Source organism: Myotis yumanensis, unplaced genomic scaffold, assembly GCF_028538775.1.
Source record: "Myotis yumanensis isolate MYYU_CA2020_CCGP unplaced genomic scaffold, mMyoYum1.0.hap1 SCAF_22, whole genome shotgun sequence".
NCBI classification, from domain to species: Eukaryota; Metazoa; Chordata; class Mammalia; order Chiroptera; family Vespertilionidae; genus Myotis; species Myotis yumanensis.
The window spans coordinates 7310577-7323298 of record NW_027223773.1 but is presented as its reverse complement, the minus strand read 5'-3'; the positions used below and the strand labels follow the sequence as shown (position 1 = coordinate 7323298).

Below are 12722 nucleotides of genomic sequence, written 5' to 3'. Positions count from 1 at the left end.
AGACAAATTCTTTTTTAAAAATATATTTTTATTGGTTTCAGACAGGAAGGGAGAAGGAGAGATAGAAACATTAGTGATGAGAGAGAATCATTGATTGGCTGCCTCCTGCACATCCCCTACTAGGGGATGGGGGGCGATCGAGCCCACAACCCGGGCATGTGCCCTTGGCAGGAATTGAACCTGGGACCCTTTAGTCCACAGGCCAATGCTCTCTATCCACTGAGCCAAACTGGCTAGGACTCTTTTCCATTTTTAAAAACTCCTATTCATGCTTCAAAACCCAGTTCACATGTTACCTCCTACCAAAACATGGTTGACACAATACCTCCCCAAGTCTTCGGGCATAGTAAGCTCCCCAACCTGTGCTTTCAAAGTTCTACACCCATCTCTCTAGTATAACAACCATTTTGCATAGGTTATAGCTATCTCTTCATACATCTTTGAAATCTACCCAAAGATATATAAAACTATGAAAATACTTCATAGATTAGAAACTGGTAGGGTAGGTTTGCTGTTTTGCTCACCTAGAGCCTAGTACACCTCCAGACTGATTATAAGTAGGATAATTTAAAAATATATTCTAAAATAATGTTGATTTTTTTTGGAATAAGTAATAATTTTCACCATTCAAAAAAAAAAAGTATAAATCTGTGTAGGACTGAAAAGTTTCTGTCTCTCCCATATTTCCAGCCACCCAGTTTCTCTTCTTATCAGTAAATGATGTTACTCTTTTTTATTTATTTTTTTTATCCTCTGGATGCAGTCCACATTCCTTTCTACACAGTGTAATTCTGTCTCCCATCTGGTCTTGTTTATCTTCCCAGCCCGCTCCCTACACTTTGCCCCCTGCTTCTGAGTCTGCACTGAGCTTCGCCATGTTCTCTGTCACCCTCTGCCCCCCACTCTCTTCACTCCGCAAGATGCCCCTCATCGGTCTGGCCTCAGCGCCTGTCCACAGCGGGTGCCCAGTGTCCGTGGGTTCCAGGACCCCCCCTCTTCCCCTCCCACCTCCAGTTGTTTTCTCCTGTAACCTGATGGGATTCTCCCAGGCTGCTTGCCATCAGACACTCTTCCTCAATCTTTTATTTTTGTTTTTGTTTTTTGATATATTTTTATTGATTTCAGAGAGGAAGAGAGAGAGAGAAACATCAATGATGAGAGAGAATCATTGATCGGCTGCCTCTTCAACCCCAGCATGTACCCTTGACTGGAATCGAACCTCGGTACCCTTCAGTCCGCAGGCCGACACTCTATCCACTGAGCCAAACCGGCCAGGGCGCAAGGTGGTTTTATTTACCCGCAGCAAGTAAAAGAATCGGGGTTCACTCCTAAACTCCTCCGCCGCTGGGAGGGAAGGTAGCCATGGCTTGCATACACCTGGGTCCAATGCCATGTGGATTCTTTGCGTTTGGCTGCATCTGCAGAGTCCTCAGCTACAGCTTAACATGTGGCAAGAAACCACGTGAGAACAGCCGGGGCCTGGAGAGCCTGTCCCAGCAGGCTCGTCCTGGGGCAGGGGTCCTCAAACTTTTTAAACAGGGGGCCAGTTCACTGTCCCTCAGACCGTTGGAGGGCCGGACTATAGTTTAAAAAAAAAAACTATGAACAAATTCCTATGCACACTGCACATATCTTATTTTGAAGTAACAAACCAAAACGGGAACAAATACAATATTTGTATTTGCATGTGGCCCGCGGGCGGTAGTTTGAGGACCCCTGTGGGGGCTTGGCCTCAGGCTTCAGGAAACGAGGCCAGACTGGGGCGCAGAGCAGAAGTGTCCACCGAATGGGTCGCGGGGAGAAGGTTCAGCCTTTCTCAGAGCATCTGCCAGCAAAAGTAGATCCTACTCGTTCTTATGTCTCCCATTCTCAAACCCGCAATCGCTTCCGATGCGCCTCCGCCAAGCAACCAAGTGGACGGGGTTAAGGGGGTACCACGGGGCGGAGAGGGGTTGGCCGGCGGGCGACTGTCCCGCCACAGGGGACAGGGAAGAAGGAGAAATGAGCAGCCGAGATTACGCAGTGTTTGCTTGGAGCATCACAACGGCCTCCCGGGACGCACTCTGCCTCGATTTCCCCCGGGGGCTGCCTGCTCTGGACCCGCACCTAGGGGCGCGCACGCACCCTCCCTGCGCGTAACCGGTCGGGCCGCCCCGGCGCGCGCTCGGCCCACGCCCCCTCCAGGGGTTGGGTCAAGGCTGGCTCCTCCCCTGCGGGTCCGGCGCGCCCGTGCGCCCCGATCCCTCCCAGGTCCCTGCCCGCCACCCCTCCAGCCATGGGCGCCACGGGCTCGCAGCTGCTGGGCCGCCTCGGCGGGTCGCGCCGCCCCGCGCTGTCCGGGGCCGCCTGGCTCGGGGCGGCCGCGCTCGGCCTGGGCGCCGTGGCGCTGGGGACGCTCGTCTGGCGGCGCGCGCGGCCCGGGCGGCGCCGGCGGCTGCAGCAGGTGGGCACCGTGGCCGAGCTGTGGATCTTCCCGGTCAAGTCCTGCAAGGGGGTGGCGGTGAGCGAGGCCGAGTGCACCGCCCTGGGGCTGCGCAGCGGCCGCCTGCGGGACAGGTACCGGCGGAGCGAGCGCAGGGTGGGGGGGTGGGGGGGGGGCTTGTCAGCGCGGGACCTGCTGGGGTTGTGGTGGGGGAGACGGGAGGGGGGCTTACCTTCCCCCCATTCCCCCTCCGGAAGGAGAATAGAGGTTTGCCACCTGGGTTTCCGGGGCTGCCTTTGGTCCTGTAGCTGGGAAGGTCAAGTTCATGCCTGACCCAGCTTGGGAAAGGTGGGTAGGGGTTAAAGTTCCTTCTGGGTAGCAGGACTGAGTCTGCCCTGGTTATAAACTTTCTGCCTTGGCTTTTGGCACAACCGCAGGAACATAAAATGCCATGGGCACTAGAGGGCAGCCTGGAGCAGCGGTGAATCCAAATCCTGCTTCGGGACCCTGGCTCTGGCCTCCCTGGGGCTTGTTCCCCACCGTGTCCAGTCTCAGGGCGAGGGGTTGATGCAAGAGGAACCCAGAGGGCAGCCCTGGGGAGGGAGGAGGAGGAGGAGGGTTCCCCGAGTGTGCCTGGGCTTGTTTCTCGCAGGTTTTGGCTGGTGATTAAGGAAGACGGACACATGGTCACGGCCCGGCAGGAGCCCCGCCTGGTCCTGGTCTCCATCGCCTACGAGGACGACTGCCTGGTCTTCAGGGCGCCCGGCGCGGAGCAGCTGGTCTTGCCCAGCAAGCTGCCTTCCTCCAACGCCGTGCACGACTGCAGGTGCTCTGCTCTGCGCCCGGGACCTGCGACAGGCCCCGCCTCCCTCCTGGGCTCCTCCCTGAGCCCTCTCTCTGCACAGGAGGGGATGAGGCTGGTGAAGGAAACGTTTAGGAGAAGTCTAGGCCAGTGGTCGGCAAACTCATTAGTCAACAGAGCCAAATATCAACAGTACAACGATTGAAATTTCTTTTGAGAACCAAATTTTTTAAACTTAAACTATGTAGGTAGGTACATTGTTATTAACTTAATTAGGGTCCTCCTAAGGCTTAGGAAGAGCCACAATCAAGGGGCCAAAGAGCTGCATGTGGCTCACGAGCTGCAGTTTGCCGACCACGGGTCTAGGCTGATCAGGTGTGATCAGGTGCAGGCTATTGCTTTAAGGTATCTGGGAATTGTTTTTTAATATATTTTTATTGACTTCAGAGAGGAAGGGAGAGGGAGAGAGAGATAGAAACATCAGTGATGAGAGAGAATCATTGATCGGCTGCCTCCTGCACATTGGGGATCGAGCCCGCAGCCCGGGCATGTGCCCTGACCGGGAATCGAACCGTGACCTCCTGGTTCATCGGTCGATGCTCAACCACTGAGCCAAGCGGGCTGGACCCTGGGAATTGTTTTAATCAGATGTGGTAAGACTCGTAGGTAAGGAAATGACTGTTGCAAAGAAAGGCGTTTTTTATATTCGCCCGTCCCTAGACACAGGGCCCCACGGGGAAGCTCCAGGTTGGTCAGGAGGCAGAGGGAACAGGGGAGATGTGAGCAAGAGCCTTTACTGTCGTTTCCAAAGGAAGGACTTCGAGGCAGGATAAAGGCTTAGGATTGGCGGATGTGGGGAATCCCAGTGGGTCCTGGGATGTAGGGGCTGCCCCTAGTAGCCTGGTACCCGGCTCTGGGTGACTAGGGCAGGGGATGGTGGCCTGGGGTGTACACAGCAGCAGAGGGAGTGGCTGGGGCTGAGGGTCTCGATTGGTTGGCATGTGTATGGAAGCCGAGTGGTTCACTACCTCTAGCCCTGGGAGGGGCACTTGCTTTAGAATCAGCAAAGCCCTGAGATGGCAAAGCATCACAAATATTGACGATCAAAAAGTGTGATTGAGCCCTGACCAGTTTGGCTCAGAGGATAGAGCGTCGACCTGCGGACTTAAGGGTCCCAGGTTCGATTCCGGTCAAGGGCATGTGCCTTGGTTGCGGGCACATCCCCAGTGGGGGGTGTGCAGGAGGCAGCTGATCGATGTTTCTAACTCTCTATCCCTCTCCCTTCCTCTCTGTAAAAAATCAATAAAATATATTTTTTTTAAAAAAGTGTGATTGACACAAACATGGAGGGAGTGGGAAGAGCCAGTCTTTAGGGCAGTGATGGCGAACCTATGACACTCGTGTCAGAGGTGACACGCGAACTCATTTTTCTGGTTGATTTTTCTTTGTTCAATGGCATTTAAATATATAAAATAAATATCAAAAATATAAGTCTTTGTTTTACTGTGGTTGCAAATATCAAAAAATTTCTATATGTGACACGGCACCAGAGTGAAGTGAGGGTTTTTCGAAATGCTGACACGCTGAGCTCAAAAGGTTCGCCATCACTGCTTTAGGGTTTGTCTCTTTCTGTTCCAAAAGAAAGACTTCTATGCAGAATTGCATCTTTGTCGGCTTCCAGAAGCATCCCCAATCCTCGTGGCCCACGGACCAGCAGCTTAGGCAGAGTCCCGGGCTCGGAGGACCCCCCCTGCTGCCCCAGGATCTGTCGATGCAGGACGTAACCCTGGTCTCTCCGCTCGCCCTTCCAGGATTTTCGGTCTTGACATTAAGGGCAGGGACTGTGGCGACGAGGCCGCTCAGTGGTTCACCAACTTTTTGAAAACGGAGGCCTTCAGGCTGGTCCAGTTTGAAAAGGGCATGAAGGGAAGGGCTTCGAGGAACATTTTCCCGTCTTTCGTGCCGGACTACCAGGTGAGCCGCCAGAGACCCCCCCTCACCTCCCTCTGCCTGCCAACCACCCAGCTCTCTTCTCCTCCCTCTCTGCCCACAAAGAGCCTCTCTGGGGACCCCAGTCAGGAAAGTGTAGCCTGGCCCAGGTGAGTGGTACTAGGGTGCCACCTGGGCCGATGTTGGGGATGGAGAGGGAAGGGGGGTGCATGGAGGATGGAATGTGGGGGCAGCTGTGCAGGGAGAGGCCAGGAGCGATGCTCAGGCACTCAGGAGAAAACGCTTTGGGAGGTGAAAGTGAGAAGTTCATTTGGGAGTGAATGCAGGCTTCCTACAATTTCAGAAGCAGGCTGTCCCCAGCCAGCGCTGTTTTCCCAGGCAGCGCGGGACGGCTTTCTCGGGTGCCAGGAAGGCACCTCCAGTGAAGGCACCTCCAGTGAAGAAAAGTCCCGTGCCTTTGCTTCTGCAGTGACATAAGGTTTACAGTGGCACGCACGCTCCTCGGGGTGTCTCCCCAGGCTCCCCGAGTGCATGGCCTTGTACCTGCGTTGTTCTCTGCCATTTCCCCGCCTAGAACAAGGCTGACGCATAGTAGGTGCTTCATTAAATGCATGGTGAGGGACTGGTGGCAGCTGAAGACGTCCTTACTCCAGTAGAGCTGATTGGCCTCGGACGCTTCCCCTGTTGGATGATGATGAGGATGTGGGAGGGGAATCACCTGCTGGGCGCGGGGGTGAGGAACGAGGAGGAAAGTGGGGTCTGGAGGGGGAGGTTGCCCCCAGCCTGGCTGCTGCCTTCAGTGTGTGGTTGGTGGGGAACCCCTCTCCCCGCTTAAGCCCAGAGCTGACTTGGCCATTTCCAAGCTCGGAGCATCCCCTCTTCCCTTCTGCACTCAGGTGTTTTTGCTTCTAGACTTTTAAAAATATATATATTTTTATTGATGTTAGAGTGGAAGGGAGAGGGAGAGATAGAAACATCAATGATGAGAGAGAATCACGGATCGGCTGCCTCCTGCACGCCCCCTACTGGGGATCGAGCCCGCCACCCAGGCATGTGCTCTTGACTGGGAGTCGAACCTGGGACTCTTCAGTCCGCAGGCCGGCGCTCTATACACTGAGCAACACTGGCCGGGGTTGGCTTCTAGATTTTGCTTAGCTTTGCAGTCGGCCCAGGGAATGCCATGAGGCGGCGAGGCCTGAGGGGACCGTGCTCTTGGCGCAGGTGGCCTACCCGGACTGCAGCCCGGTAATGATCATCTCGGAGGCCTCCCTGGCGGATCTGAACACCAGGCTGGAAAAGAAGGTGAAGATGGAACAATTCCGGCCAAATATCGTGGTGACGGGCTGCGATGCCTTTGAGGAGGTCAGTGGCTCCCTGGTTTTGTGTGTCACGCTCAGAATGTGCTGTTCAAGACACTAGCCGGGGTGGGGAACCTTTTCCTGCCAGGGCCATTTGGATATTTATAACATCATTCGAGGGCCATACGAAAAGGATCAGCTTAAAAACCAGCCTGCTATTGTTGGCCAAACATTTCATGAACTCACCCCTAATGCCTCGGCAGGGCCAGACCAAAGGATTTCCAGGTCCTCACACGGCCCTTGGGCCGGACGTTCCCCACCCCTGCGTCGGAATGGGAATGGCTGTCTCCTTTCGCCGGGGCTGATTCTGACCCTGCAGGGCTGGCAATTCGGAAAACTCCTTCCCCAATCGCCTTTGAGTCCTTTTGGGAGCTATTCCTTGGTGTGTTCTCGCACTGCTTTCTTGTGCTTGGCTTCATGGCCAGTACCAGCCAAAGAATAAACTGCTTTAAAGACGAATGAAGCCTTGCCCTAGCCCAGTGGTTCTCAACCTTCCTCAGGCCACGACCCTTTAATACAGGTCCTCATGTTGTGGTGACCCCCAATTTCATTGTTACAAATTGAACATAATTAAAGCACAGTGATTAATCACAAAAACAGTATGTAATTATAGATGTGTTTTCCGATGGTCTTAGGCGACCCCTGTGAAAGGGTCACGACCCACAGGTTGAGAACCACTGCCTAGCCGGTTTGGCTCAGTGGATAGAGCGTTGGCCTGCGGACTGAAGGGTCCCAGGTTTGATTCGGGGCAGCTCATGAATGTACCCCAATAGCTGATGCCTGGGTTGCGGGCTCGATCCCCAATAGGGGGGCGTGCAGGAGGCAGCCAATCAATATTCTCTCTCATCATTGATATCTCTCTCTCCCTCTCTCTTCCTCTCTGAAATCAATAAAAATATATTTTAAAAAAATAAAAATAAAATGAGGCCGTGGTGAAGTAAAGAGCAAGCTGTGCAAACATCTGGATAAAAATAATTTAAAAAAAAGACGAATGAAGCCTTAACTCAACAGATAGTGTTCCCTCTTCTCCTAGGATACCTGGGACGAAATCCGAATTGGCAGCACGGAAATGAAAAAGGTTTTGGCTTGCCCCAGGTAAGGACTCTCGCGAGACTTGACCCCTGGGGTGTGGCCCGCCCATCGGTTCTTAATCGGCCCCTAACCCGTGGCTCCTGCCTGACAGGTGCATCATGACCACGGTGGACCCGGATACCGGAGTGATAGACAGGAAGGAGCCCCTGGAGACGCTGAAGAGGTAGGACACGTGTCCAGTGTGTTTTTAATGTGACCCTCACCTAGAACCACCTGTGGGCGGAGGGGCTCTGTTCGGGCACCTTCCACTCGGCCTTCCGGTTGATTTGTGTCTATCGGTTATTGCGAGTGCTGCTTCCTCTTTGCTTCTGGATGCATCTTTTAGTGCTTTTGACAATTTTTTTTAAAAATATGTGTTTTTATCGATTTTAGAGAGAGAGAAGAGGAGAGGGAGGGAGAAGGAGAGAGAGAGAAAAGTCAATGAGAAAGAGAAGCATCTATGGCCTGCCAGTTATTTATAAATAAGCTGAGGATGAAAGCTTGAATTCTATGAAAAGCACTTAGATGATTATTTTTTATTTTTTAATCCTCACCCAAGGATATTTTTTCCATTGATTTTTTAAAAAATATTTTATTGATTTTTTACAGAAAGGAAGGGAGAGGGACAGAGAGCCAGAAAAACATTGATGAGAGAGAAACATCAGTCAGCTGCCTCCTGCACGCGCGCCCCCCCCCCCCGCCCCCCCGCCACGGGGGATGTGCCTGCAACTAAGGTACATGCCCTTGACCAGAATCGAACCTGGGACTCTTCAGTTCACAGGCTGACGCTCTATCCACTGAGCCAAACTGGCTAGGATATTTCTCCATTGATTTTTAGAGAGAGTGGAAGAGAGAGGGAAAGACAGAGAGAAACATCAATGTGAGAGAGACACATCAATTGGTTGCCTCCTGCATGAGCCCTACCAGGGCCTGGGTTGGGGAGGAGCCTGCAACCGAGGTACATGCCCTTGACCAGAATCAAACCCGGGACCCTTTGGTCAACAGGCCAACACTCTATCCACTGAGCCAAACCGGCTAGGGCAAAAGCACTTAGGTTATTAACCCTTTTGGATTCCTGAGGATGAATTTCGGCTTCTTTCAGCTACCGCCTGTGTAATCCTTCCGAGAAGCACATCTACAAGTCATCCCCACTTTTTGGGATCTATTATTCGGTGGAAAAAATCGGAAGCTTGAAAGTGGGCGACCCCGTGTACAAGATGGTGCAGTGATGGGCCCGCGGGGTGAGTGACGTGGGAAAGGCCAGCTTTGCTTGCGGAAGGCAGTGCCTTGGCCTCGCGGCCACGCTTTCTCTCGTTCAGATGTTTCTACGTTTTGCTGGAAGAGTGAGCAGCTTGCGATCTGACCTGTGGAGTTGGAAAACGCCCTTTATTTTTAATCCCCTCAGTCATCTGTATTCCCCCACCCAGCCTTGCCCATCCCACTCTCCCACTCCATATCGGAGGCTGATGCTGGGGCCGCTGCGAAGACAGGCATGTGTGCCCCGCTCACTAGGGGGTATTATTCAGAATAAGACCACGAAGGTGAGCGACCCTCAAGAGCTACTAGTACATACTCTTTTTTTGTCTATGATATATTTATATCATATGCTACACACACACACACACACACACACACACACACACACACACACACACCACAGTCCCCCAAAAATGTATACTATAACAGCAGATAGCTCAACTGATGTTTCTTTCTTTTCAGATTTAACACATTGGAATGAATAGTTATTCAAAGTGTGTATACATTTTTGGGGACACCCTATATATACATATATATATCTTACATATATCATGTATCTATCATAAGATACACATACACACAGAAGTATGTATCATAAGCACTTCCATAGCCTTCCAATCTATTCATATGTCATTTAAAATATATATATATATATTGATTTCAGAAAGAAAGGGAGAGGGAGAGAGAGAGAAACATCAATGAGAGAGAATCATTGATCAGCTGCCTCCTGCACGCCCCACACTGGGGATCGAGCCCGCAACCCGGGCATGTGCCCTGACCGGGAATTGAACTGGGACCTCCTGGTTCATAGGTCGACGCCCAACCAATGAGTCATGCTGGCCAGGCTCAAATACCACTTTTGATGGCTTCATAACACTACTTCATCTTACAGTATTTGACAGTTGGACTATATCCGGTTTTGTTAAAAAGCAATACTGTAGTACATGTGTTTGTATGCAGAGCATTTAAAATGAAGTGTTTTCCTATGAGTTCTGTTTTTAAAGTGGAATTATTGACTCATGGGGTCTCGGCATATTTCTTAGCATCTTGACCAATTGCTTTCCAAAGGGCTCTTCCCATCTGCACCCCGACATGTCCTGTGAGAGACACCCCTCGCTCTGAGCTGTTGCCAGAACTGGGTGGGCGACTCCATCTTAAGGCGACTTTTTCCCATTAAGGTGATTTGATGCACGACATGGTTTCTGTTTCCTGCATTTTGATAAGTGGTTGTTTTGTGGGCATTTGAATTACGTACGGCCAGTGGGAGAAATAAGTAAATAATCGAGATTCTTGTTATTTTTTCAGATGTAAGCGTCCACGAGACATCGATCAGGAGTTTAACCACAATAACAACGCCACCTGGGAGAATCCCATCACCAGCCTCTGATTGTCTTCGCCCTGGAAATGAATCTTCGTTTTTGACTTTTTGGAGTTATTCGTGCTCCGAGTTAATGCAAGGAAAGTATTAGAGGTGATTTGGGGGATAAGAAGGTTATATAGATTTTTAGGTGAGGAAGACTTTTTAAATGAATGAAATCATCTATAAAATTATTTTGAATGGTACTGTAGCTCTTACACTTCTGACATTAATACTGACGAGTGAAGAAAGTATAAAGAATCTGTTCTAAAGCTGCACAATTTTTTCAAAATGTTTACATTTTATCACCTCCCATTCCCTGCTTTAGGCGAAATGAAGAACAGCAGGTTTCCTGAGGTGCCGTTATAGACGAACACACAAAATCTGTTAGTCGGTTCTTCACACGAGGATATATTTTCAATTGATTTTCAGGGAGAGAGGAAGAGAGGGAAGGAAGGAGGGGCAGAGAGAAACATAGATGTGAGAGAGACACAATGATTGGTTGCCTCCTTAACTCGCCCTTACTGGGGTGAGAGATCGAACCTGCAACCCAGGTATGTGCCCTGCACCGGGAATCAAACCCACAACCTTCTGTGGGGGGGGGGGGGGGGAGGCGTGTGCAATGCTCTAACCACTGAGCACACTGGCCAGGGCCCTATTTGTTGGTTTTTACACGGCTGTTGAGTCCTATGGACCTTCCATTCGTGTGCTTTTGACCCGACCAGCATGGAATGAGGTTGTACTCGAGTAGGCAGTTATTTTATAAACCTTGTTTTTTATATTCAATTATGCCTCTTTTAAGCCATATAGAATTGTGTAACTGCCAGATACACCCCCTGGAAACCCAGGTGTGATCAAGAAGAGAACTGGGATGTAAAACAAAAAGGAAGTTTAAGAGTCGGAGTGGGGAGAAGGAAGGCTGCCCATAGATTTCTAGGCGCAAATCATTTTTATTTCGGTAACCAAGGGAAATGAACTTTTTTGGCATGACGCAGCAAAAATTCCCACTGAAGTAATAAGTATGTGAATGAATTCACGGACTTGTAATTTTGTGCTTCCTTTCATATTAATAAATGTTTTACTTCTTCGGTATGTATGAGCCTGTTTCCAGGGCTTTCTCGCTTTATATTAGAACTCCAGTCACTGCCATTCACCCTTTTCGATTGCCTGGTGGAGACGCATTCCAACTCCACAAACATTACCTCCTGTCCCTGGTGGGGGACGGGACCTCGGGGTACAGTCCGTCAGATGGAGATGGCCGGTGGGTGGCTGGGAGGAGACTTCCCAGTGGCCCGTAGGAGCGGCTGTCCCTGCCCTTGTTTCCCTGTGAGGGGAAGGTGTCACTTCGCCGTACCCCCGAGTAAATTGTGGAAATGATGAAAAATCATGCTAACTTTAAAGTCCACCATTAACATAGAGAAGCGAAATCTTCCCTTTGAATTTCTAAAGAGAGCCCGGCGGCGTGGCTCAGTGGTTGAGTGTCGACCTATAAACCGGGAGGTCATGGTTAGATTCCTGGTCCGGGCACGTGCCCGGGTTGTGGGCTTGATCCCCAGTGTGGGGCGTGCAGGAGGCAACCAGTCAATGATTCTCTCTCATCATTGATGTTTCTATCTCTCTCTCCCTTCCTATCTGAAATCAATAAAAATATATTTTAAAAAAAATTCTGAATTGAAATTAGGGAGAGAGAGAAATAGAAATCTATAAAATTTAAGGTTTGGGGGCTGTCTTTTCCTTAGAGAATATGGGTCCAAAGTCCTGCATTGTTCTGGGATGTGTTACTCTATCTCCCCAGGCCGCCCACCAGTCAACATTTGGGGGAGGGAAGACGTGAGCGCATGGATGGGCCCCAATAGCTGAGGCAACGCTGATTGGTGTGCCCTGAACACAATTCCTGGACTTGGGGAGAGGGAGAGGGTGCTCTGAGGTTGGAGAATGAACAGGACAGATTCGTCTGTCCCCAGACTCCCGCCCCTGGGAGGCGGGCGAGGACACGGGGGCGCACCTGCTCCTCACTCTTCCCAAGCCTGGGAGCTGCCCGCCGCCTGGTTTCTAACTCGAACTCAGGCTTTGTCTTGCACGTGTTCTCTCTTGGTCCATTTTAGGTTGAATAAACAGGCCACAAGTAAGTAGATAAATCAATCAATTGGCAGCTGGTGGCGTTAGTCACGCGCCTGGCGGCCCCAGGCACTGGAGGCTGAGCCGCGCTCCCGCCCCGCGCCCAGGTCCCACCCCGCGCCCTGGTCCCACCCCGCGCCCTGGTCCCACCCCGCGCCCAGGTCCCACCCCGCGCCCAGGTCCCACCCCGCGCCCTGGTCCCTCCCCGCGCCCAGGTCCCACCCCGCGCCCTGGTCCCACCCCGCGCCCTGGTCCCACCCCGCGCCCAGGTCCCACCCCGCGCCCAGGTCCCTCCCCGCGCCCTGGTCCCTCCCCGCGCCCAGGTCCCGCCCCGCGCCCTGGTCCCGCCCCGCGCCCAGGTCCCGCCCCGCGCCCTGGTCCCACCCC

At 51.9% G+C, this 12722-nt stretch overlaps 1 protein-coding gene across 1 annotated transcript; it reads left to right on the top strand.

Moving 5' to 3' along the window:
* Positions 1–2263: 2263 nt before the first annotated feature.
* MTARC2 (mitochondrial amidoxime reducing component 2) lies at positions 2264–11309 on the top strand. The gene is made up of 8 exons (XM_070401435.1): positions 2264–2556; positions 3075–3248; positions 5036–5198; positions 6396–6536; positions 7566–7627; positions 7716–7787; positions 8706–8844; positions 10166–11309. Exons 1-7 carry the CDS (start codon positions 2276–2278, stop codon positions 8830–8832), a joined length of 1020 nt encoding a protein of 339 aa, XP_070257536.1. The 5' UTR covers positions 2264–2275; the 3' UTR covers positions 8833–8844; positions 10166–11309.
* Positions 11310–12722: the final 1413 nt, after the last annotated feature.